The sequence below is a fragment of the Mus pahari genome, chromosome 5, assembly GCF_900095145.1.
Source record: "Mus pahari chromosome 5, PAHARI_EIJ_v1.1, whole genome shotgun sequence".
NCBI lineage: Eukaryota > Metazoa > Chordata > Mammalia > Rodentia > Muridae > Mus > Mus pahari.
The window spans coordinates 157,285,541-157,309,316 of NC_034594.1; the positions used below are offsets into that span (position 1 = coordinate 157,285,541).

The window sequence follows — 23,776 nt, forward strand, 5'->3', positions numbered from 1 at the left end:
TCTGTAGGAGCAGAGAAAGCATCTCCCTGTGGAAAACCGCCTCTCTAAAGAGGGCGTGCAGGGCATGGCGTGTCTTCAGCAGCTTCTCTTATACTCATAGCCCTCAGGGTCACGGTCTATTCTACTATTCTAAGGGAGTTCTGCCCATAAAACTGCAGCTGAGTAGGTCTGTCCCCAGCCTTTCCTGCTCCATCTGCCATCCCTCAGCCACACATCCCATCACGGTCTTCACTTGTATTGTCTGATTTTCATAGGTGACTATTTTGTGTGACTAGTGTCTAGGTTCGTTTTGTTATCATCCAGGCACCCTCTTCAAAACCCGTGTCTGTGTCCCCGAAACTTAGCACACATCTGTGTTGTTCCCATGTCTGTGTACTTTGCCTATCACAAAGCAAGAGCTCAGTAAAAGTTTGATGCATTGGTAATCAAGATGTTCAAGGAAAGGTGCATGTCCACAATGTGCATAGAGTATGGAGCTGGGAGGGTGTGGCCTAGAGGAGGATACATTCTAAAGGCTCTGAGGAATCTACCTTATAGCATCCACTGAAGAGCCAGTGGAGCCTGAAGAGGTTACAGCAGATCCATTCTCAAGCTTGGGACCGGGCAGGTCATCTTCTATAGGCATATTTGGGGTGATCTTAGACATGCTTAGTTTGATAGTCTACATAAGCAGGGACAATATATATTTTAAGAGAGAAATTTGGAGCTGGGGACGCAGTTTAATGGCAGGGCACCTGCTTAGTATGCTGGATGCCCTGGGTTCTATCGCTCCCTAGCCAGAGAGTGACAGAGAGTTGGGGAGGGGCCGTTGTAGTAGTAGTTGGTGTTTATTTTATTGCGTTTTATTATTTTTGGTTTTTGGTTTTGTCTGGTTTTTCAAGACAGGATATCTCTGTGTAGCCCTAGCTGTCCTAGAACTCATAGATCAACCTGCCTCTGCCAATCTGGTGGGATTAAAGGTGTGTGTCACCATTGCCCAGCTGAGAGAATTTTTAATCAACAATATTTAACATTTAGGTTAGATTGTTTAGGGCAGCATATAATTGTTTATGTACAGCAGAGTGGTAGAGACTGCATCTAACCTCCAGAGGACAAAAAGGAAAACATATCGCAGCTACCCCAGCAGTTAACCTTCGAAAGAAGACAACAGTGGGGGCTGATGACAAACTTTCTCAGTGAGACAACATGATATATAGTAAATATTTAGTTTGAATTAGTTTATCTTTCATTTGAAATTGTAAAACGTACTTAAGAAACAGTAGGTTTGGCACAATGATGCATGCCTTTACTTCCAGTATCCTGGAGGTAGACATCACCTGCTGATCTTTGCTACCCAGAACTACCTGCAACCCAGGCAAAGACTGACCTACATCTGAAGCCAGTGGTGTATAGTTTTAACCTACGTGGCACTAGGCATTACTTAGAGTCACAGACATTCACTGTGTAGATTCTCTCTCTGGAAAGGCTTGCTCACAGATGAAAATTCAAGGTAAAATGTTGCTGAGTGGCAGGCCTGGAGCTCTCACTCTACTTCCTGCTGAGGGAAACCTGACCCCCTATTTGATTGATTTTTTTTTGTGTTGGGAGGAGTGTGGAGGCCAGAGGAAGATGGGTGCCTTCCTCAGTGTAGCATTCCTCCTTACTGCCTGGGCCGGCCATGCCAGCTTTCTCTGTCAGTGCTGAGGGTGTGAATTCAGGGTATATTAAAGACTGGTGGTCAACATGCGAATACAATGCTGACATCTTTCTGTTTAAGAAAAAAGTAAAAGCCAACCACTAGTTACTCATAAAGAGATCAGCTTTAAAATCTCCCTTATTCTTCCTTCATCGGTACTCACCAGAGTGTTTTTGTTTTTCTGTCTTTCTCTTTAGGGAAAGAATGCATTTTTTAAGGATTTAACTTCAATTCAGTTATTACCTAGTGGGGAAATGGATCCAAACTTTATTTCAGTAAGACAACAGGTAAATTAGTGAATTTTCTTGTTTCTTAGGAGGAAATAGCAAAGTAGAAATACAGCTTTCTTTGAAAAGGATAGCCAGTTCTTCAAGGGATTCCCAGGAGCTAGTTTCCCTAGTGTGTGTGCCTTTATTGATAGAAAAACCATTTTTAAGCCAGTGGCATAGTTCAGTGGGTGAAGACACTTAGTGACCTTGATTCCATCTCATGGTAGAGGAGAGAACTGATTCCTCCACACTCAGGCTATGGCATGTGTGCACATGTGTACACATGAATGCACACACACACACACACACATTTTAGAAATTAGAAATTTGTTTGACAAAGTTGGCTTGAAGCACTTTTAATTATGTTATTGATGTATATGGGAGGAGCTTGTCTGAGTATGGAGGGGCAAGAGCAGCTCTGGGGTCAGTTCTCCTCCACCTGTAGAGGACCACTTGGGATTGAACACAGGCCACCCCCTTACAGAGCAAGCACTGGGCTACTTTTAAGTGAAAAGTACTGACGAGGCAGTGCTGTGCCTTCCTGTCTTCAAGTTCCTACTGAAAGTTGTCAGTGCAGCCGTCCAGGCTCAGCATTCCAAGGACAAAGATCCCTCTGCAGAAGCAGCAAACACTCATTGGAAAGACCTCAACTGGCCAGTTTTGGCTGTGGACTTAGCCCATCACCTTCAAGTGAACGACGATGTCATTCGAAGGCACTATGTGGGAGAGCTGTACAGCCATGGAGCTGACCTCTTAGGAGAGGAGGTAAGAGTGACCCGAGATGCTCACTGGCCTCTGAGGAGAGGAGGTAGGGATGACCCGAGATGCTCATGGGGTGCAAGTTATAAAATACACAGCCAGAGTTGGATATAGTGCTGTGTACATTTGGGATGCAGAGGCAGGAGGATAAGAACTGTAAGGTCAGCCTCATCTATATAAGGTCAGCCTCATCTACATAGGCCAGTTTGGACATGAGACGAAGTCCAGCGAAGTCAGCAAAAGAATAGAAAGCTGTATCTGGATTTGTGCCTGCTGCCAGGTTCATACAGGCACAGAGCAGTTAACAGGTAAGGCCCCTTGAGGGTTGATCATCTGCTGGAGCAGAGAAGCATGAAGTTCTGTACCAAGAGATGAAAGTCAATCGAGCCCCAGGAGTCTCAGTGGGTGAAAGGAAGTGGTAACCAAACCGACCTTCCAGGAGAAGCAACAAGCCGCTCACAGAGCTGAGGTGCAGAGGAGTCCAAAAGTCCAGGGATGGAGACCAGCGTGGCAAGGCCCAAGACCAGAAAGCCAGTGTGGCTGCCAGGCCTTATAAGCCATGAGTCAGGGTGGGTAGGCGTCCACTTAAGCTAGGAATGACTCTGTCAATAGTAAGGAGAGGGGGTTGGCTGTTCTCCAAGCCTGAGGCCACTTCAGAGTACTCAGCCGTCAGATGGCACAATCTAACTAACACTATCCCCTTTTCTTGAAAATGAGGTATAGTGTCATATGAATTGAAAACTTAGGTAACAAAAATTAGCTGATGAGCAAAAGTTGGGTTTAAATTCTAGGTCAGTTTCAATTTTCCATTATCCATACACCTGGTAATGTTGAGAGCCGAAATAGAGTCTCTTCATTGGCAACCTTCCGGGACAGTAGCTCTTGCTGAATTGTTTCTCCATGTTCACCCTCAGGCCATTTTTCAAGTTCAGGACAAAGAAGTTCTGGCATCTCAGCTGCTAGTGCTGACCGGGCAAAGGCTGGCTCACGCACTTTTCCACACCCAGACGAAGGAAGGCATGGAGCTGCTGGCCAGACTCCCGCCCACACTCTGCACCTGGCTGAAGGCAATGGTAAGTGGAGGGCATCGTGAGTGGACGCTCCGCAGTGGATGGCCTTGCCAGGGAGCTTCATCCCAAAGAGATGCTTTTATTGGAAGAACTTCCATAGTAAAGCTTAAGTCAGTAAGGTCTTGTTTGGCTGTTGTGTCCCATTCGCAGAACCCTCAGGATCTTCAGAACACTGACGTGCCTATTGCAGCCACAGCTAAACTAGTGCATAAAGTGATGGAGCTCCTACCAGAGAAGCACGGGCAGTACAGCCTTGCCTTACACCTCATCGACGCCGTGGAAGCCATGACGACTTTATGACAGTGGCCTACGGTCCTGTGACTACATGAACCACTGCATGTCATTTTACATAGTAAGATCTTGAACTTGGGAAGGTTTTCTTTTTTTGTACAATAAATAAATGTATTACTTTAAAATGTGCAATCCTGGCTAAATTCCACATCTTCAGCAAATACTGAAGATAAATTATAAACACATTAACTGTGATTAATGCAGATGCTTTATTCTTTATTTTTTCATCCAAATAAGCAGCTTTATTGTTAAACTTTGGTATTGTTACTGATAATAATTTGTAGATTTTGTTCTTACTGTAGTAGTCTAGTTCCTATCCAAGTGACTCCTGTGGGGATTGTGTTCACACTGCTTCCATGAGCACACTAGAGATACAGCCCATGTCCCTTTCAAACATGCAGAGCTGTCCTCATGGTTGGTCGTGTACCAGGATGCCACCTGGCAGGGAGCTCTGGGTGCTGCTGCTGTCAGAGGAGAGATGGCTTGAGATCAGCAGGGGACCAGGGAACCTGGGGAAGGACCTCAAGTCTGCTGTCCTTGACAGACTTAGGAATCAGAGGTGTGAACAAAGCAGCAAGATCAGTTATTCTGTAAATTAAGATTTACTCTATTTTGTCAAGTTCCAAAATTGTATCCACATCAGGAAATTGTAAAAATGTATTATCTTGTAAGACATGTTAAAAAAAAAAAAAAGAACAAAGCAAAGAAACAATATTTAAAATCCAAGTTTATTTTTCTTCCAAGTGTTCAAAAATGTCTGTTTCTGGGACTTGGTCGTGTTGCCTGTCCAGGGAGCAGGCCAGGGCACTTTGCACTTTGTGCTGTCATGGCCTTAGCAAACCTACCTCAGCTGGGTGGAGAGGATGCGCCTTGGCTGGTGTTTGACCCTGTAGTGCCTAGAGCAGTCCAAGTGCTGACCAAGTGTGAGCAAAAGCGCCTGGCCCGGCTGTCACCAGTGCACTGCGCTGTGCAGATCAGCAGCAAGTCCTTGCTACAGTTCAAGTGTGTCTGGAATGTAGCCATATAGTGCAATTATTGCTGTCTGTCATGGTCATGGTTGTTCACAGTACTATGTGTACAGTACTCATTCTAATCAAGGGAAGACGCCAACTCATTAGAAGGCTGAGAATATTCTTCAGGGACTCCACAACAAAGTGACGCCCAGGCGCACACAAATATGAATTCTTTTTCATTAGAAAGTTAGATTTAAATGAGATTGTAACTGGCTAAAACTAACTCTGCTGGCTGTCAGATTTCAGATCTTCAGAGAAAAATGTTTCCGGTGTTGCTCAGGTGGCTGAGGAGCAGCCAGCCTGTGCGGGAATCCCTACAATCACAGCTTGACTGTCATACATACCATCCCTGACACAGTCCTGAGGAGGTCCACTTGCCCCAGGACCTTCTGCAGCACTCTGGAAGGCACAGGATGTGGGCAGCTTGCCAGGAAAGCCTCCTGCTGCAAGCACGGCTAGTTGCTGATGATGCTGGTCTTTTTCCTCTAATCCCATTATGTCTTTTGGGAGGGGGGTGGCTTGTATTTTGGGGGGGAATAAAACTGGCTAAATTTACTCTGGTAAGTCACATAAGAGAGCCAGAACACAGAATATTAAGTCTTTAGTTTAGATATATCATCTAAAAAGTTTATAAAATGCATAGAATTTTAAAACTAAATCCTGAGTTTAACAAAAGCAGTAACAGTCTACTACTTCACTAAGGGCTTTTAAAATAATTCTGGTAAAAAAGGAAAATTAACATGTATGTATCCATTCTCTAACAACAAAGTGTCACAAATAAAGGAATTAGGTTCTAACACACAGTCAGTGTCCTGCAACAAGGGCGTGGCACATGCTGGTAACCGTAGTATTTCGCTAGACACTGCCCCTCTTACGATTACATATTTTTACCTTATTAATGAAGGTGATTAAATAATCCTAACTTCTCTGTTCCAGGTTATGTTAGATGTAGAAGTGGAGGGGACAGGATAAATGTAGAGTCAGCAGTACAGAGCACCAGGCTTCCCAATGCTTCACACTTCTGCAAAGATTTACCCGTTAGAAAAGTTCATCTAAGGCCAGTGTAAAGTCTGCTACATTTAAATAGCTTCTTAATATATGATTACTTGTGATTTAAAGTCATGGAAAACTAAACTTAGTAACAATAAGCTTACTTTGACTATAGCGTTTACTTAGAAGTTGCTATAATGCATTTCATTAGGAAACAGTAGCAGCAGAGAATGCCCTTGCACCTCATAGGGATCGGGTGCTGGGCAGCTAGCTTCTACTTAGTAAATTAGACATCCTTGGAGATCAATCCAGTATTGGGTTGTTTAAAAAATGCTCTTATTTATCTACTGTCAATGTATTGTAAGTAGTGAATTCTGTATATACTGTTATTTCCTGTCTATTCATTATTGTGAACTTATGTATATTAGTGAAATAAATTAACACTTTGTGTTATTTCCTCACCGTTCATACACGTAAGAACAGAGAGACCTCTCCTCTTGAATAACAATTTGGTGATGGTCTTTGTGGTACACTCAAACCCCTGCTGCTTTAGGAACTTGGTGTTTGCTAGTGGGCAGAAGGGACTGACCTCACCCTTCACCTTGTAGAGGCAGACGACTGCCACTCCCTGCAGAATCCCACGCTTCATCATCCACAGCTTCTACACCATCATCAGCTGGGAGTTTCCCAGAATGCCTTTATTTTCAGACATCATAGAGCTTAAATACTGAGTCAAAAAAAGTTTTAATAAAATATAAAACATTCTGCCACATTGAAAGTAACCATATTCATGTCTGTCTCTGAAGAAGTCCATGAGTGTGTGTATCTGCCCTGTATAGATGTATATCTGCATATATATCCCCATATATATATATATATATACACACATATTATTCTTTCTATAGTTACAAGAAATACTCTTTTAATCTTCTGATTCTTACCCCATCTGTTACCATCTGCTCCTCTACTTTCTACCTAAGCCTTGGATTTCTTTCTAGGGAACTTTCTAATAGTTCATTTCCGCAGCCAGTCAGTACTGTGGGGAGCGTCTTGTTCAGAACTGTTGACATCAGCTTGCATCAGACTTTGCACCAATGACCTCCGCACACCGAGGACAGAGAGCGTCTGCAGTCTCAGCGGTATGCTTCCAACATCGAGGGCACTTCTCTCTGGCAGTTGGTACCACGATGACTTTATATGAAGACTCCTCACGAATGTCACCACCTTGAAAGAACACACAGAGCATGTCCAGTCACTGAGCTTGTACCACCAGTCCTCAGTGGCCGCTCCTTCCCAAGGCTTTCCTCCCTCCCACGGTTCTGACATGGGCCAGGTTTTGCCCTGTAACAAACTCACTAAAACAAGATGACTACTGAAGAGCAGTTGACTCAGGCCAACTGCTTCTCTGCCAGTCATTCCTGACCCTGGTACTCAGTTGATTTGGGTTTTTTAAAGACGGAGTCTCTTCTATGTTGCCCTCACAGAGATCCATCTGACTCCACCTCCTCAGTGCTGGGACTAAAGGTATGCACCACTATGCCCAGCTCTTAACTCAGGAGTTTAAAATGACAAGTTCTAGAGACAGTGACAATGCCACTACTCAAAACTTCAGTTACATAAAAGGAGCCACAACTTTCTCCACTGTTCCTGTTAATGAAGATGAATCAAGGTGACAGCCCTTTAAACAGTGCACAGAAATCCTGTGATTAAAAAGTTTACCCAACCCTTTATAAGAATGGCTAATGGAGCTCAGGAGGCAGAGGCAGGTGGATTTCTGAGTTCGAGGCCAGCCTGGTCTACAGAGTGAGTTCCAGGACAGCCAGGGCTACACAGAGAAACCCTNTNTCAAAAAAAAAAAAAAAAAAGAAATGGCTAATGGTATTTTAATTAGAATATGCATAAAAGGAAATTTTAGAATTTACACAGGGCGGGTTGGTGGGGCTGGGCCATATTACGCACTATGTATCAGAACACGAGGTGGAAAAGACTCTGTGACAGTCACTCGGGTGAGAAGGAACTGTCCCAGCCTCAGCTTCCATTCCCAGAGCCCTGAGACCTGCCTGGCTCAGCCACCCTTGAGGTAGCCTAGTCCCATGGAAAGCTGAGGGTGACATCAGTTATTCAGTCCCCGTTTACTCTTCTCACCTTCTAGATTGATGACAAATGTCCCTGTGAGCTCAATGTCACCTACAGTTCTTTCCCGTGGCTCCTGAGCCAGCAATGTCGTCTGGGAAGCCATCATCAGCTCATTCAGCTGAGATGTGCTAGAGGTCTCCTCAGCTTGGAGCATCTGGAATGCATATGAAAGTTACTGTTCCAATTAAAACTTGAGAGTCAATTTTAGTTGCTGACTGGAGTATACATTTTGCTTCATTTTGAAAACTATGTTCCCCCAAGCCCTAACCTATATCGCGTTTATTATACTTATTTTGCAATGAGAAAAAAGAGGTTCAGTTACCCTTGTCTGTTAAGCTAAAACTGCCAACTTTTTAGAGCCTCCTTTCCTATCATTATTCCTCTATTAGAGAAGGGTTAAGATACTGTTAAATAGGGGACTGAAGAGATGGCTTGGCAGTTAAGAGCACTGACAGTTCTTCCAGAGGTCCTGAGTTCAAATCCCAACAACCACATTGTGGCTCACAACCATTTGTAATGGGATCCGATGCCCTCTTCTGGTGTGTCTGAAGACAGCTACAGTGTACTTATATGTCATAATCAATAAATAAATCTTTTAAAAATTATTTTTAAAAAAGATACTGTTAAATAAAGACCTGCTTTTAGTGTAGTGCACAGGTAGCAATCAGTAGTACAATTTTTCCACAGTGTACAGTGAGCCAGGCTATCTGACAAGCCCTTTGTGACTTTCCCATTGTAATTTTGATCTTCAGGATAAGTTTGTGGATTTATATAAATATTCCTTCAAAAAAAATTCTGAGACTAAGATCAATTTGGTTTCGACAAGTTCACTCACTTAGTAATAGGTAGTAACAAGCCTCCCATCTGACATCTAGTTAGGATTCCTAAGGAAGTCACATTTATGATGGCGCCAGTTAATACTGGCAGTCACCTGGGTAAGATGTAGAGTCACTTAGGAAACAAACATCTGGATATGAGTTTCTAGATCAAGTTAACTGAGGTAAAAAGCACAATTGTAAATGTAAATGGCGAGCAAACCAGAACCAGGCTGTGCAGCCTTGGCAGGTCAATGATTCGATTGTCCTCAGTTTCGACCAACAGCTTACAAGTCTTCACTACCACAAAGGCCAGCGTCTGCCCTTACCTTCCTGTTGCCAACAATGTCATGTACTCTAGTGACTTCAAGTCTTTAAATGTTTAAATTGGGTTTACCAGCCAAAATGAGATGGTTTATTTTTACAGTTGTAAGTATTTTGTGAGCATGAATGTTTGCTACGTGTATGTAGATGCACTACATGTAGTCCCAGGGCTGCAAGAGGCCAGAAGAGGGTGCTAGATCCCCTGTAACTATAGTGACAGGTAGTTGTGGGCAGACAAGTAGGTGCTGGGAACTAAACCCAGGTCCTCCACTAGATTAGCAAGTTCTTAAACTGCTGACCCATATCTCCAGCCCTAAAGTGATACTAATAAAACTTTGTGTGTGTGTGTGTGTGTGTAGAATAAATATGAAAATTTTAGGAAAAGTGTTGGTTTTTCTGTCTCTGGTTCTCATGAAATGAAAGAGAACTCATTTTTGAAATATTATCCAGATGAACAAATTTTCAAAATCCAGGCCTTCAATAAATAAAACTTCCATTTTTTTTTTTATGTAGTCTCACACTTTTGCACTGACCTAAACAGGCCCTGCATATGTCACAAATTCAAACAATTAGCAAGAGGATCAGTACTGCAAGACTGAAATCCTAGTTTCTAAATTAATCCAAGATCTTAAATCCACCACTCAACTCACTACACAGCCTCCACCCACTACACGTACCTCCATGATCTCAAACAGCAGCCCTGGCTCGATCACTATGATGACCTCATACTCGGCAGCATTTTTGCCAGGGATGCTGCCAAGAAAAGAATCCCGCATGGCACACGCACTTTCCACTGCCTCCTCCAGTCCTGGCTTCTTCCAAATAGAGCTTGTATTAATCCAGCCAGTGCGAAAAACACTCTTGGGTTCTTCAAAAATAAGTGGGGACTGAGTTACACACAGCTTAGACAGTGTATAAGCTCTAACCAACCACTAAGGGGAGACAGGGCTATCATCTAGGATGTGAAGTCTCAGGAGCTGCAGGTCAAAGGCTCCCTTCTTTCCATTACACATTATAAACACATAAACAGAGAAACCCTGTCTCAAAAAACCAAAAACAAAAAACAAAAAAAAACCCAAAACAAACAAATAAACAAAAAAACCACATAAACATAAAAACTTCCAAGAACTATGAGCATGGGATGTGTCCCGTGAGGACACAACAGTTCCCCATGCCTGAGGCCTATGAATGACCCTCCCTCGATCACCCCCACAAGTTTCTAGTTTTCTATGAAAATAAAATCAGGAGAGAAAAATACTAACATAACAGCATTTACTATAAAGCACTGTATTTTATTTGAATAAAGCTTAAAATGCATTTTGAAACATTATAAACACATTTAAAGATTTATTTTATATGAGTACACTGTAGCAGTCTTCAGACACACCAGAAGAGGGCATCGGATCCCATTACAGATGGTTATGAGCCACCATGTGGTTGTTGGGAATTGAACTCAGGACCTCTGGAAGAGCAGTCAGTGACCTTAACTGCTGAGCCATCTCTCCAGCCCAAAGATTTTTTTTAAAACTAATTTTTATTTTATGTTCATTAGTGTTTTGCATTCATAGATGGCTGTGTCTGACCCCTAGAACTGGAGTTACAGGCATGTATGAGTTGCTATCTGGGTGTTCATAATTGAACCTGGGTCCTCTGGAAGAGCAGCCAGTGATCTTAACTAAAGAGTCATCTCTCTAGGCTCTTATAAACACATTTAAGCAAAAGTGATTCTCAATATTGTCAAGGGTTCCACACATTTCAGAAGGCACTAGAGGCGTCCCTAACTCTGTATGAAGGCACAGAGCAGACTGTACTGAGTGACCCTCATCACAGAGACTCTGCCAGTGTACCTGTGTGAAGCTTGTAACAGCTCGGCCAACCCCCTACGTGATCCCTCCCATGCAGAGACCAGCTCTCCTCACCTTTAACATAGGGAATGTGCTGAAACACCTCTTCTGCCAAGTGAGGAAGAATGGGGGCAAAGGCACGGACCAACACATCCAAAATTTCTGCCAGTGCTGTCTGACAGGAGCGGCGCTTGGGATCCTTCTCGTTTTCACAGTAGAGCCTGGAAGGAGAGCTTGCTCAGCAGCTGACACGCTGCCCCAGCCTTCGCACACCCGCACTGTCTTTGGACACTAGTACCTATCTATTTTACTCTCTCAGGATGGATCTGGTTTCTCATATTCTGCCTGGCTGTAGATGTTTAAGGTGGATGACAGTCTAGATCACTGACTGCACATAGTAAGGTAACTGACCACATCTGAGTGACTGCCATTCCCACTAGTGCCATGGCACACTGTGAAGGCCAATGTCATTACAGATCTGCCTGGTCTGCCCTCAGGACAGCATGGTGGCCATCTACCAGCAGCTCTAGATCACTGTAAAGAGGCACCAGGCACATGAGTGGCTCTAAGTTTTGATATGGGGTCTCACTGTGCAGCCCTAGCCTGCCTAGCATAGAACTCTTTGTAGACTAGGCTGACTTTAAACTTAGAGATCCCCCTGCCTCTGCCCCATAAGTGCTGGGATTGGAAGGATGGGTATTATCCTCTTCATTTTTCAGACAAACTGAGATTACCCACTCACTAAGTTACCCCAAAACACAAAGCTAGTAAGTGGCCGGCATAACTGATAATCAGGCTTGACTCCAGACCCCAGCTATAATTCTGCCCAGCTGCTCACCGTAGCCACTGCATCCTGGACATTGCAGACAGACACTCACCTATCCCTGTTGAGGACTGTGTGCAGTCACACTTACCTATCCTTGACTATGCTGAAGTAAAAGCTGGACAGTTCTCTGGTGTAGAATGCTTTCAACAGTCTGACAACTTTTCCAAAGTCATACTGTTTGTATGAGTCAGTAACCTAGAGAGCAAAGACCGTGACCATGAAGGCTGCGGCGAGCAACGAGCACAGCAGTACATCATGGCAAAGCAAGCTCCTCTCACCAGCAGCTCAGAGGAGTTGGCTCAGATACCACACTTGCTGCACAGGCACAAGAACCAGTGTGGACTCCCAGAACTTGCATAAGTCCTGAGTAGCCATAGCTCACTGTGGAACAGGGATCTCTGAAGCAGGCTGACTGCAAAGGCCATGCTAGGGCTGAGCTCTGGGTTTCCGCCCCTTTAATAAAACTTTCCCTTGGAGTCCTGAGGACTGTTTATTGCTTCACTTTTCTTGTTACTTTTACACCTTTGCTATTACATGTATTTAGGGCACGGGGAGAAGGCATGTACCACAGATCACATGTGGAGGTCACAGGACAATGAGCGTTGGTTCTCTTCTTTCCCTGCCTGAGTCCTGGGGACTCAGCTCAGGTCATCAGGCAGCAAGCACACTTACCCCATGAGCCATCCTACCTGCCCATTTCATTGTAAGAACCTGCCTCAAAGGATACGGTGGAAGAACAGTGTCAGCCTTGTGCTTCAGAATATGCATGCCGGTGCACACACACACTTGCACAAGCATATACACATGCATGCATACCACATACACATACATGAAAAAAGAAAAAACTGTTTCAAAGACAGAAGGCAAGTATGCACGAATGTCAGAGAACATCATTGTAGAGGCACAACTACTCACAATGAGCACTGCTCTCCTCTGGGAATGCCAGCAGAGCATTCTCCATGCAAGGGAAGGCCATGTTTAGCTGCTTGCTCTGTGTAAGAACACACATGCTCGTGTATGTGTAGGTGCACGTGTGTGGATGCCAGAGGTCAAACTCGAGCCAGGAGCCATGTGCCTTGCTTTTTAAATAGGCTTTCTCCCTGGTCTGGACCTCAAGTATGCGCCACCGGCTGCTCGCTGTCTTGAACCTCCCAACACTAGAACCACAAGCTCACACCGCCCTGGGCCTTCTCAATGCGATGTGGGTCTAGAAATCACACTCGGGTGCTCCAGCTTGAGCCGTGACCTCTTAACCCACCATCTGTCCTCCCAGCCCCCGGTGTGCTTTTGGTTTTAAATCTGCAGTGCTGAAGAGAAGCTCAGGCCCTTCATGCATGTCAGGCAAGCTCTCTGCCACAAGCTGCTCTCCCGCCTCCGAGTCCTAAGTGATGGACTCACACCACTTTTAACTTTTTAAGGGTTTTTAGGCCATGTTTTTAATCCTAGTACTCAGGGGATGGTTCACCTTGACTGTGAACGGGAACTAGAGCCACCTAACACATGTGGGCGTGTCTGTGGCTGTGTTTTCAGAAAGGTTTAACTGGAGGGAGGACTCACTCTGAATATGGGTGGCAGCATGGGGGTGCCCTGGGCTGAATAAACAGGAGAAATAAACGATCCCATTATTCTCCTGGCTTCCTGACTGTAGACACAATGTGACTGACCACCTTATGTCCCTGTCAACCTGTCTTCTCAGCCTGCTGAGGTGGCAAAGCAGTTAAAGGTACCTGCCAACAGGCCTGACAACCCAAATCTGACCCCTGGGACCACTGTGACCTTGGACAGCTCCCCTGGGACCACTGGGACCTTGGACAGCTGCATGTACATTGTGGCACAGCCCCCGCTTCACCAAATACACAGATGCAAAAGGAACTCTTCCTTCAGTTGGGGTTGCCTAGCACTTGTCAGAAAAGAGAAGTATGTGATTCCAGCAACTGTCCCCAGGACGGGCAGCTGCTGTGACAGAGCTGTTCTGGCTCACTGGCCTGTGGAAGGGAGTGAGAGGATGCAGAAGAGCAAAGAGTTGAGAGCTTGGGGAGCTTCGGAGTACTCAGTGGGCCCTCAGGTTGGAGTCCAGAAGGACAGAATGGCCAGAAATCTGAGGACAAAGAGAAGGACACCTGGGCACCGGCTAGAGGTCACTCATGATGTATTCTGGCAGAGAACCCAGCTGTGCATTGCTCTTGTTTTAATGACTTTTTCAAACTTGTTTTATTTTCTATATTGGTGTTTTGTCTATGTGTATGTCTGTGTACCACTTGTGTGCCTAGAGGCTGCAGAGGCCAGAAAAGGAAGTGGGATCCCTGGAATGGAGCTACAGATGGTTATGAGTATGAGCTAACACATGGGTGCTGGGAATCAAATCCAGGTTCTCTGGAAAAGCAGTCAGTGCCCTTAACTGCTGAGCCATCTCTCCAGCCCATCCTGGTAACTTGAGTGAGGCTAAACTCAAAAGTAATGAAATAAGTTGTCTGCCAGAGAAAGTGTCAAGACAGTGTAGTATCTGTGCTGTGCATGGTTACTGTTTGCTGTCGTCAGCCACCTTACGACAGAGCGTACAGGAATACAGACTTGCAATTGGTGAGGAGAGACACCTGAGAAGGCTCCACAATACAGACAGCAGCAGCTGGAACTGTTAGATCAGAGCCATAAAAGGAAGATGGGGTCAGTAAGAGAGGTGTCCCAGCCACTGAAGGCTCCAGTATATGAATGCGCAATGTCATTAGAAAGGAGAAAAGCTGAACGTAGAATCCTGCTGAAAGGTTCCCTACTCAAAGTCAACTAAGTGTTTCTTAGGTTCAACCAACAAAACACACAAAAGCAGCTACTGTTGTGGCAGATAAGGGCAGATGACACCTGAAATTGACAGTAGAACTTGGCAATGTGGCTCTTCTTCATGGTGCTGGTTTCTTAGGCATAAAAACCACAAGAGTTACAGAGCCACAAGAGGCTCCAGACACTGAGGCCAAGCAATGTATGACAGGATCTGATGCCCACCAAGAGCCCGAGAGGCACAGCTGCCAAAACAATGCAGTTCGACTCCTTGTTGAAGGAGCAGTGACCTTGAGAGAGGAGCCTGCTGGGGGGGGGGGGGGGAGCTGCTTCCCGTGGTCCTCACCAGAAGACAGCCTTAGAGACAGAGAAGAGATGATGGAGTGGCTCGGAAGGTAGGCATGCCTGCCCAACAACCTAAGTGAGATCTCTGGGACTCACAGGGTGGAAGGAGGGAACCAAGGCCCATCAGTAGTCCTCTGACCTTCACATATGAATTCCAGTGTGTGTGTGCATATGCACATGTGCGTGTACACACATGTATACACACACACACACACACACACACACACACACACACTTTAAATGTTGAAAAAAAAAAAGCAAAAATCCAGCAAAGACATGAGAATACTTCATGCCAGGTCATCGCAAACTGGGTGGAACGTAATGGTGTCCTTTCTGGGGTACAACAGGGATGATTTCTAGTGAGCGCTGTGTGTTCACTGGAGGTTATAGGAAAGGTGCTGCTGTTTGCCAATGCCTGCTACTGTGCACTGACCTTTGTCGCAAAATCCTGAATTAAGTGCAGCATATACTGGTCTATGACGTACATATTCTTCACAGGAACAGAATCCGTCTCTGGGTTAAAACCCGTCAAATTTCCCAAGAGAAAGCGGAGTGTGTTTCTAAGCTGTTCAGAGTGAGAGGAAGCACACAGTTAAAGACAAATCACACGGCTTCTCCATTTCACCAGTTACTTTATAACCATTCTTTTTTTTTCTAAGTTCTGTTATTTTTTTATAAGATTTTAAAATCCTATTATTTCTAATAAGACTGTAAAGGCACAAAGGAACTCTCATTCTAATACCCAGTTTTATAAAGAAACAACCACTAACTCTCTTCTGTAACCTGTTTTGCTCGTGTGTTTATTCATTCAGAGATGGCTATATACTATTTCATCTGATTCACATATGAAAAGAAACATAAATGAATCTAGCTTGCAAAGTCACTGAGCACATGGAAAGTATATGTATAGTATACATTATTATACCAGCTTATGGTGTAGTCTATACACTAATCAAATATAAAAAGATATAAACTTTTTTTGTTTGTTTATTTTGTTTATCAAGATAGGGTATCTTTGTGTAGCCCTGGCTGTCCTGGAACTCTCTTTGTAGACCAGGCTGGCCTCCAACTCACAGAGATCTGCCTGCTTCTACCTCCCTAGTGCTGAGATTAAAGGCGTGCACTACCATCTGGCTGACATGTACATTTCTTAGTGTTACTGTTTTGAACAAATTAACATGACATTTAAAGTCAGCCACATGTAGCTCGTTTTCACGAATGTTCATAAAAGTTCCCTGAGCAGGTCTGACCTTGCTGATGTCATCTCTGGCAGCACAGAGTACAGAGCGGCCAATGGTCACCTCCGTGAAGACATTGGACTCAGCTATCCACCAGCGCAGTATGTCAGCTCCGTAGGGAGGTTCTTTGCTGTGGTCCTTTTCATTGAAAAACAACATGTGAATAGAATAGCTTTCAATTTATTTCACTTAGAGGAACAAAGGCTTTAGCTAAAGTTCCCCTTCAGATCACGCAGGCTGTGTGATACGCAATACCGCAACACCCACTACAAAGTAGGCTGTATCTGGTAACAGGAAGGCTGGCTAGACAATCCTGTCTGAGGCAGATGGGAGAGCCCAGGCTTTGCCTGATGACTGTAAGATGTGAAAGCTACAGGGGCAAGGTAACACACATTATGGACGACCTCTTGTGAAGCACCTCCAATCTGCCCCCAATTTCCAGTCACCCCAGATCTGATGGCCATTCTGAATTTAAAGTGTGTATGTCCTAAGAGTGCAATTATATACACTCAGAATTTATAATCTCATTTTATCTCCTGTTTCCATTTAATTATAAATCTGTAGTTTAACATAATAAAACCTGATACCTTGAGGCCTCCACACACATGTGTACACACAAGTTTATGTTTAAAACATTATAGTAACCCATCCACTATTCTTGGCCCCTCGTGTCCCTGCCTCCCGAGCAGCTGCGCTGCCATCCCTAGCATGCCCTATCAGAGACAGTCCTAATCTTGCTAATCTTGTCTCTATTCACTGAGGTAACTACCAAAGACTTTGTTGCCAATTTTAGAACCTGACAACAAAATGAAAATGAGTTTTAGGCAGACACCTACTTTTCCTCCACTGATGATAGTATCAGGATCAATGACATTCCCGAGGGACTTAGACATCTTTTCTCCTTTTTCTCCAAGTGTAAATCCGTGAACCATCACTGTCCTAAGAAAGATGAGGACCAGCGTGAGAGGCCATTTTAGTCACAGGGGATGTCTTGACAACGGGTGAACACTTCTTACTTCTCAGCATTCAAGTATCAGGGTGTTAAACAGGGAGTCCTTGGTTTAGACACAGAAAAGCAGGGGTTCTATTTTCTGTGTATCAGAGCACTTCCCACTCCGATTACTAAAACCAACAAAATAAAGAGTAGCGCAGACCACCTTCTTAAAACTAACTTCAAGACAACTTAAGGAGAAAGCACTTTCTACTATGGTTGGCTTTTAAAAGTGACACAGAACTGGGCAGTGAACTGTCTCAGGTGGAGCGAGTGCAGCAAGGCAAACCCTCAGGCTATCTCACAACAGTCTTCCTGTACTCCACTGGCTGCCTGTACTCCACCCCAGCAGGGTTTTAGTCCCTCAGTCCCCGTGAGTCCCCGCAGCAGGAGACACTGTCCTTCCCTGCACTCCTGGTGGATTGCCACACAACTGAAGATGCTGCCCCACAAAGTATGCCAGTGAACTCCACGAGTACCACCTCATCTTCCAGGAGGTACAATCTGCCAAGTGACAGGTGCCACGCACAGCTGTGTCTCTCCCCTTTTCTTGTTCCTGTGTTGATTTTATTTGCTTTTTGCTGGTCTTTTGGGGACAGGGTCTGCACATTGCCCAGGTGGACCCTGATCCTGAGCTCCTCCCATTTCTGCCTTCAGAGTGCTTCGATTTGCAGGATGTGCCACCACAACTATACAAAGGAGACTACGCAATTTTCTTACAAATTGTACCTAACACAAAAGTTGAACCCAGTGTCACTCAGCCTTGCCGCACCCACCTCTTCTGGACACACCGACTCCATGGGTCTCTCCTCCCACAGACAGGAAGAACAGTGTTCCAGCTTGCCAACAGCTGGCTTACACACCTATGTCCCCAAGCATGTGTGACACACACGGTAGGTACTCAGGGGATCATCAAAGTGGGCTCACTTTGTGCAGAGTGAGCAGTTACCTGAAAGGCACTTTTGACCTTGTAGCTACACTTGTTAGTAGAGAAGACTGGAACCAGCCCCCAAGCTGGTCCTTTCCCTCCAGGTACAAGTCTGCACTCTGCTGCTTGTCTGAAATATATCAGCACAAACAAAGTTCATTAGAACAGAAAATAAAAGCAAGTGTGTGCCACAGTGTTAGGGTAACCAATGTGACCGGGTTCTAATGCAACTATGTTCTGCGGCAGTCAAACCCATGTGATCACAAATGTCAGATGACACTGAGGCTAGCAAGGTGTGGTGGGAAGCTGTCTAGCATGCATGGAAGTCATGTGACAGGCAGGTGTGAGTAACAGTCCATGCAGTTTCATCTACCCAAGGCCCAGATGACTCTCGCCTTTACTGTGCCTGGTGACCATAGCCATGTGTGGTCCAGAGCCATGGTGAGTCAGTAGCTTACTGCTGAGGCTGGCACTGAATGGATCGGTCCTACACTGAGGTACTACTTCCCGCACAGCACACTCCTCCTGAGACTGAGGATGCTGTGCCACACCACAATGTGCCAGCAGAAAATGCTTCCTTCCTCCTGCTTTTCCACAAGCAATGCTGCTCACCTACACTGTGTGAACATATGAGAACAAAGTGCCTAAGCCTTAATAGTGCCAGGAAGCAGAATTAGAAAATAATATAAAAAATTCATTACAAAAGTTTATTTAAGGGCTGGAGCAATGGCTCAGTGATTAAGAGCACCAACTGCTCTTCCGAAGGTCCTGAGTTCAAATCCCAGCAACTACATGGTGGCTCACAACCATCCATAACAAGATCTGACTCCCTCTTCTGAGGTGTCTGAAGACAGCTGCAGTGTACTTACATAGAATAAATAAATAAAATCTTTTTTTAAAAGTTTATTTAAATTAACATTTAGCCAGTATACATCTTAGTCTGTAAGCATGAATATATACATTTGACTTTCAAACTGCCTAAACTGAAAGGTCCAAATGAGGAGTCTATTTACCTGCTAGGACCTTCCCACCACAACCCCCACGCAAGGCCTTGGATCGCACCCTTATTCCTCATGAAGCCTGAAGTTCCTCCAGTGCACAGACAGCCAGCTGCAGAGGAGCTACTGCCCCCGGCTCTCCTCAGAACTGCCAGCAGGCCCGTGGTGGGATGTGAGGGCCGTGTGGCGGCATGCTCCTGATTCCTACCCCCAACTCCCTCATCTCCTACGTTCTTTCTTTCCTTCACTTCCTCTGCACACGTCTACACATGGCTCCTGTGCAGCCCCCCTCCTGCTCCCTTCTGACTCTCCCTGTCCCTTCAGCAATGAATCCAAAACTTAGCTAACTGAAAGTAAGAAATGTCTGCAGCACGGGAGAGGTGCAGAAGGATGGGCACAGGAAAGCAGAGGGCTACTACGTGTGCGCTCTGACGCCGCTAACCACGTGAGGGCCACATGTGTGCTCTGACACCACTAACCACGCCCTGGCTCTAGCGTGACCTCTTGTGAGAACTGATGGGGTCAGGTTAAGTCCACGGTTTCCAAACTGGGCGGCACGGGGCTGCCAAGCAGGCCAAAGAGAAGGCCCTGCTGGCAAAGAGGGAAAAACAAGAACAGAAACAAACTACATTTATGGTGGAATTTTGTCCTATGCAGCCCAGGCAATCCTCAAAGTCATGGTCCTCCTGCCTCGGCCTACCACATGCTGAGATTACAGGCACACACTACCAAGCTGGCTAAAGTAGTGTACTTCTAAATAAAATTTAGAAAATGAAATAAAATTTAAAAAAATTGGCACCTCAAAAAAAAAAGAGTATGTTGAGAAATCCCAGGACTAAATGATCTCCCAAGCCTTTCCAGAACTGAACCGTAGCAGCCTGTGGTGGTCCGAGTAAGGTTGGCCTCCACAGGCTCATAGATTTGAATGCTTGGTCACAAGTGGAACTCTGATAGGATTAGAAGGATTAGGAGGTGTGGCCACATTGGAGAAAGTATGTAACTGGGGGAGGGGGTAAGGGGGAACGCTGAGGGTTCAAAAGCAGAGGCCAGGCACAGATTCTCTCAGCCAATCATCAGGATGTAGTTCTCCAGTACCATGTCTGCCTGTGCTGATCATGGACCAAACTCTGTAAGGCAGCTCAGCTAAATGCTTTCTTCTCTTTCTTTTTTTCCACTTTGTGCAGTAGTGCTTTTTTTTTTTTTTTTTTGATTAGATATTTATTTACATTTCAAACGTTATCCCCTTTCCTCATTTCCTCTCCAAAAACCCTCCTATCCCCTCCCCTCCCCCTGCTCCCCAACCCACCCACTCCTACTTCCTTGTCCTGGCATTCCCCTACACTGGGACATCGATCCTTCACAGGACAAAGGGCCTCTGCTCTTATTGATGTCCCACAAGGCCATTCTCTGCTACATATGTGGCTGGAGCCATGAGTCCCACCATGTGTACTCTTTGATTGGTGGTTTAGTCTCTGGGAATTCTGGGGGTACTGGTTGGTTCATATTGATGTTCCTCCTATGGGGCTGCAAACCCCTTCAGCTCCTTGGGTACTTTCTCTAGCTCCTTCGTTGGGGACCCTGTGCTCAGTCCAATGGATGGCTGTGAGCGTCCACTTCTATATTAGTCAGGCACTGGAAGAGCCTCTCAGGAGACAGTTATATCAGGCTCCTCTCAGCAAGCTCTTGTTGGTATCCACAATAGTGTCTGGGTTTGATAGTTGTATATGGGATGGATCCCCAGGTGGGGCAGTCATGGGATGGCATTTCATTCAGTCTCTGCCCCACACTTTGTCTCTGTATCTCCTCCCATGGGTATTTTGATCCTCCTTCTAAGAAGGACTGAAGTATCTACACTTTGGTCTTCCTTCTTCTTGAGCTTCATGTGGTCTATGAATTATATCTTGGGTATTCCAAACTTCTGGGCTAATATCCAATTATCAGTGAGTGGATACCATGTGTGTTCTTTTGTGATTGGGTTACCTCACTCAGGATGATATTTCCTAATTCCATCCATTTGTCTAAGAATTTCATGAATTAACTGTTTTTAATAGCTGAGTAGTACTCTACTGTGTAAATGTACCACATTTTCTGTATCCATTCCTCTGTTGAGGGACATCTGGGTTCTTTCTAGCTTCTGGCTATTATAAATAAGGCTGCTATGAACATAGTGGAGCATGTGTCATTACATGTTGGAGCATCTTCTGGGTATATGCCCAGGAGAGGTATAGCTGGGTCCTCAGGTAGTACTCCGATTTTCTGAGGAACCACCAGAGTGATTGTATGCATGGTATTGGTACAATGACAGGCAGGTAGATCAATGGAATAAAATTGAAGACCCAGAAATGAACCCACACTATGGTCACTTGATCTTTGACAAAGGAGCTAAAACCATCCAGTGGAAAAAAAGACAGCAATTTCAACAAATCAGGTGCTGGTTCAACTGGTGGTTAGCATGCAAATTGATCCATTCTCATCGTCTTGTACAAAGCTCAAGTCCAAGTAGATCAAGGAATTCCACATAAAACCAGATACACTGAAACTAATAGAAAAGAAAGTGGGGAAGAGCCTCAAGGACATGGGCACAGGGGAAAATTTCCTGAACAGAACACCAATAGCTTATNCTCTAAGATCAAGAATTGACAAATGGGACCTCATAAAATTGCAAAGCTTCTGTAAGGCAAAGGACATTGCCAATAGGACAAAACAACAAACAGATTGGGAAAATATCTTTACCTAAATCCCATAGAGGGCTAATATCCAATATATACAAAGAACTCAAGAAGTTAAGACTCCAGAGAACCAAATAACCCTATTAAAAAATGGGGACCAAGCCGGGCGTGGTGGCTCACGCCTTTAATCCCAGCACTTGGGAGGGAGAGACAGGAGGATTTCTGAGTTCGAGGCCAGTCTGGTATACAGAGTGAGTTCCAGGACAGCCAGAGCTATGCAGAGAAACCCTGTCTCGGAAAAACCAAACAAACAAAAGAAACAAACAAACAAACAAAAAAACCTAAACAAACAAAAAAATGGGGAACAGAGCTAAACAAAGAATTCTCAACTGAGGAATACCAAATGGTTGAGAAACACCGGAGGAAATGTTCAACATCCTTAGTTATCAGGGAAATGTGAATCAAAACAACCCTGAAATTCCCCCTCATACCAGTCAGAATGGCTAAGATCAAAACCTCAGGTGACAGCAGATGCTCTTGAAGATGTGGAGAGAGGGGAACGGTCCTCCAAATGCTTTCTTTTCTAAGTGTTGCCATGGTCATAGCATTTCTTCACAACAGAAACCCTAACTAAGACACAGACTGTTCCAAAAAAACAAAAAGCACCCTGTGGGGAACAGGCACAAGAAACTTGTCCTAAGTGCTGCCATTTTGTTTCCAGACTCCGTTTTAATCATGGGGGACCTAAGTTCTAGATCCCAGGCCCTAGGGGAGCTGGCCAGCTTCTGATAGTCATCTTTTGCTCCCCAAAACACAATGACTGCTCCCAACCACAAAAGAATAAATGGTTTCCGACTGGATGGTAAGTCTACATTCCATACCAATTGCTGTACATCAACCACATAAGGAAAACGCTATCCCTAAATCCTGATTGGTTAAAAAAAAAAAAAAAAGTAACTGAACTGTAACCTGGCACGAATGCTTGTAGTTTTCAAGTTTAAAACCTCTGGAACATTGTGGCTGCTCAAAGCTGCATTCGGCTCCCAAGCTTGTTCTGGACCCTGACTGATCAGTACTGGCTTGAGTACAATAAATTTCTGTCATCCGCATTGTCCTGGTGTCTGCGTTGTGTTGGGTCTAAGTGGACCCCATAACGAAACAATGACCCCCACACAGGTTCTGGCTGAAGATCTATGTTAACAGCTCTGTATTTTCAGAACTGTTACTGCTGTTGCACATGTGTCCCTCAGAGGACAAGTCCCCCGAGACAGCACTCTTGCCTCTGTATGAGCTCCAGGAAATCCAGCTAAGGCAACCAGGCTTGTGTGGCAAGCACCTCTACCCACTAACCCATCTTGCCAGCCCTCAAGATGTAACTGGCTTACAATCTAATATTAGAGGTTACCCGAAAGAGCAGCTAGCTACGTGGCTAAATGGTTAGCACTCTTGCTGCCTTTCCTGATGACCAGGACCCAGTTCCCAACACCTATGACGGGTAGCTAAGAACTGCTTGTCACTCCAGCTCCAGGGGACTCAGTATCCTCTCACCTGCATGGGCACTTACACTCACATGCACGTACCAACACACAGATAGACAGACAGACAAACACACACACACACAGGGGACTCAGTATCCTCTCACCTGCATGGGCACTTACACTCACATGCACGTACCAACACACAGATAGACAGACAACACACACAGTTAGAGAGAGAGAGAGAGAGAGAGAGAGAGAGAGAGAGAAAGAAACAATAAAAATATATCTTTAAAAAATAAAAAAAAGGAAATTGAGCTGGATTTGGTGGTGCATGCATTTAGCCCC

General features: G+C 44.9%; 2 protein-coding genes across 4 annotated transcripts in view; one reads left to right on the forward strand and one right to left on the reverse strand.

Annotated features, from left to right (window-relative positions):
- Rab3gap2 (RAB3 GTPase activating non-catalytic protein subunit 2) overlaps window positions 1-6,839 on the forward strand; it is a 75,634-nt gene extending 68,795 nt beyond the window's left edge. Inside the window, exons 32-36 of one of the 3 annotated variants that reach the window (XR_003843911.1) lie at window positions 1,873-1,962; window positions 2,497-2,709; window positions 3,618-3,776; window positions 3,924-4,125; window positions 5,317-6,752. Coding sequence is in view for 2 of the 3 variants with exons in the window: in XM_021199409.2 (XP_021055068.1) it covers window positions 1,873-1,962; window positions 2,497-2,709; window positions 3,618-3,776; window positions 3,924-4,073 (612 nt within the window). In the remaining variant the exon portion in view is untranslated. Of the gene's footprint in view, window positions 1-1,872; window positions 1,963-2,496; window positions 2,710-3,617; window positions 3,777-3,923 lie in introns of all 3 variants that reach the window. The other 2 variants (XM_021199409.2, XM_021199410.2) reach the window with 2 other exon arrangements.
- Window positions 6,793-23,776, reverse strand: part of Iars2 (isoleucyl-tRNA synthetase 2, mitochondrial) — a 41,607-nt gene continuing 24,623 nt past the window's right edge. The window contains exons 15-23 of the mRNA XM_021199411.1: window positions 18,308-18,416; window positions 17,204-17,306; window positions 16,380-16,505; window positions 15,563-15,694; window positions 12,101-12,207; window positions 11,262-11,407; window positions 10,020-10,210; window positions 8,213-8,357; window positions 6,793-7,291 (exon numbers count right to left, since the gene is read on the reverse strand). Of these exons, the coding sequence (XP_021055070.1) occupies window positions 7,137-7,291; window positions 8,213-8,357; window positions 10,020-10,210; window positions 11,262-11,407; window positions 12,101-12,207; window positions 15,563-15,694; window positions 16,380-16,505; window positions 17,204-17,306; window positions 18,308-18,416 (1,214 nt within the window). The 3' untranslated portion in view covers window positions 6,793-7,136. The remainder of the gene's footprint in view (window positions 7,292-8,212; window positions 8,358-10,019; window positions 10,211-11,261; window positions 11,408-12,100; window positions 12,208-15,562; window positions 15,695-16,379; window positions 16,506-17,203; window positions 17,307-18,307; window positions 18,417-23,776) is intronic.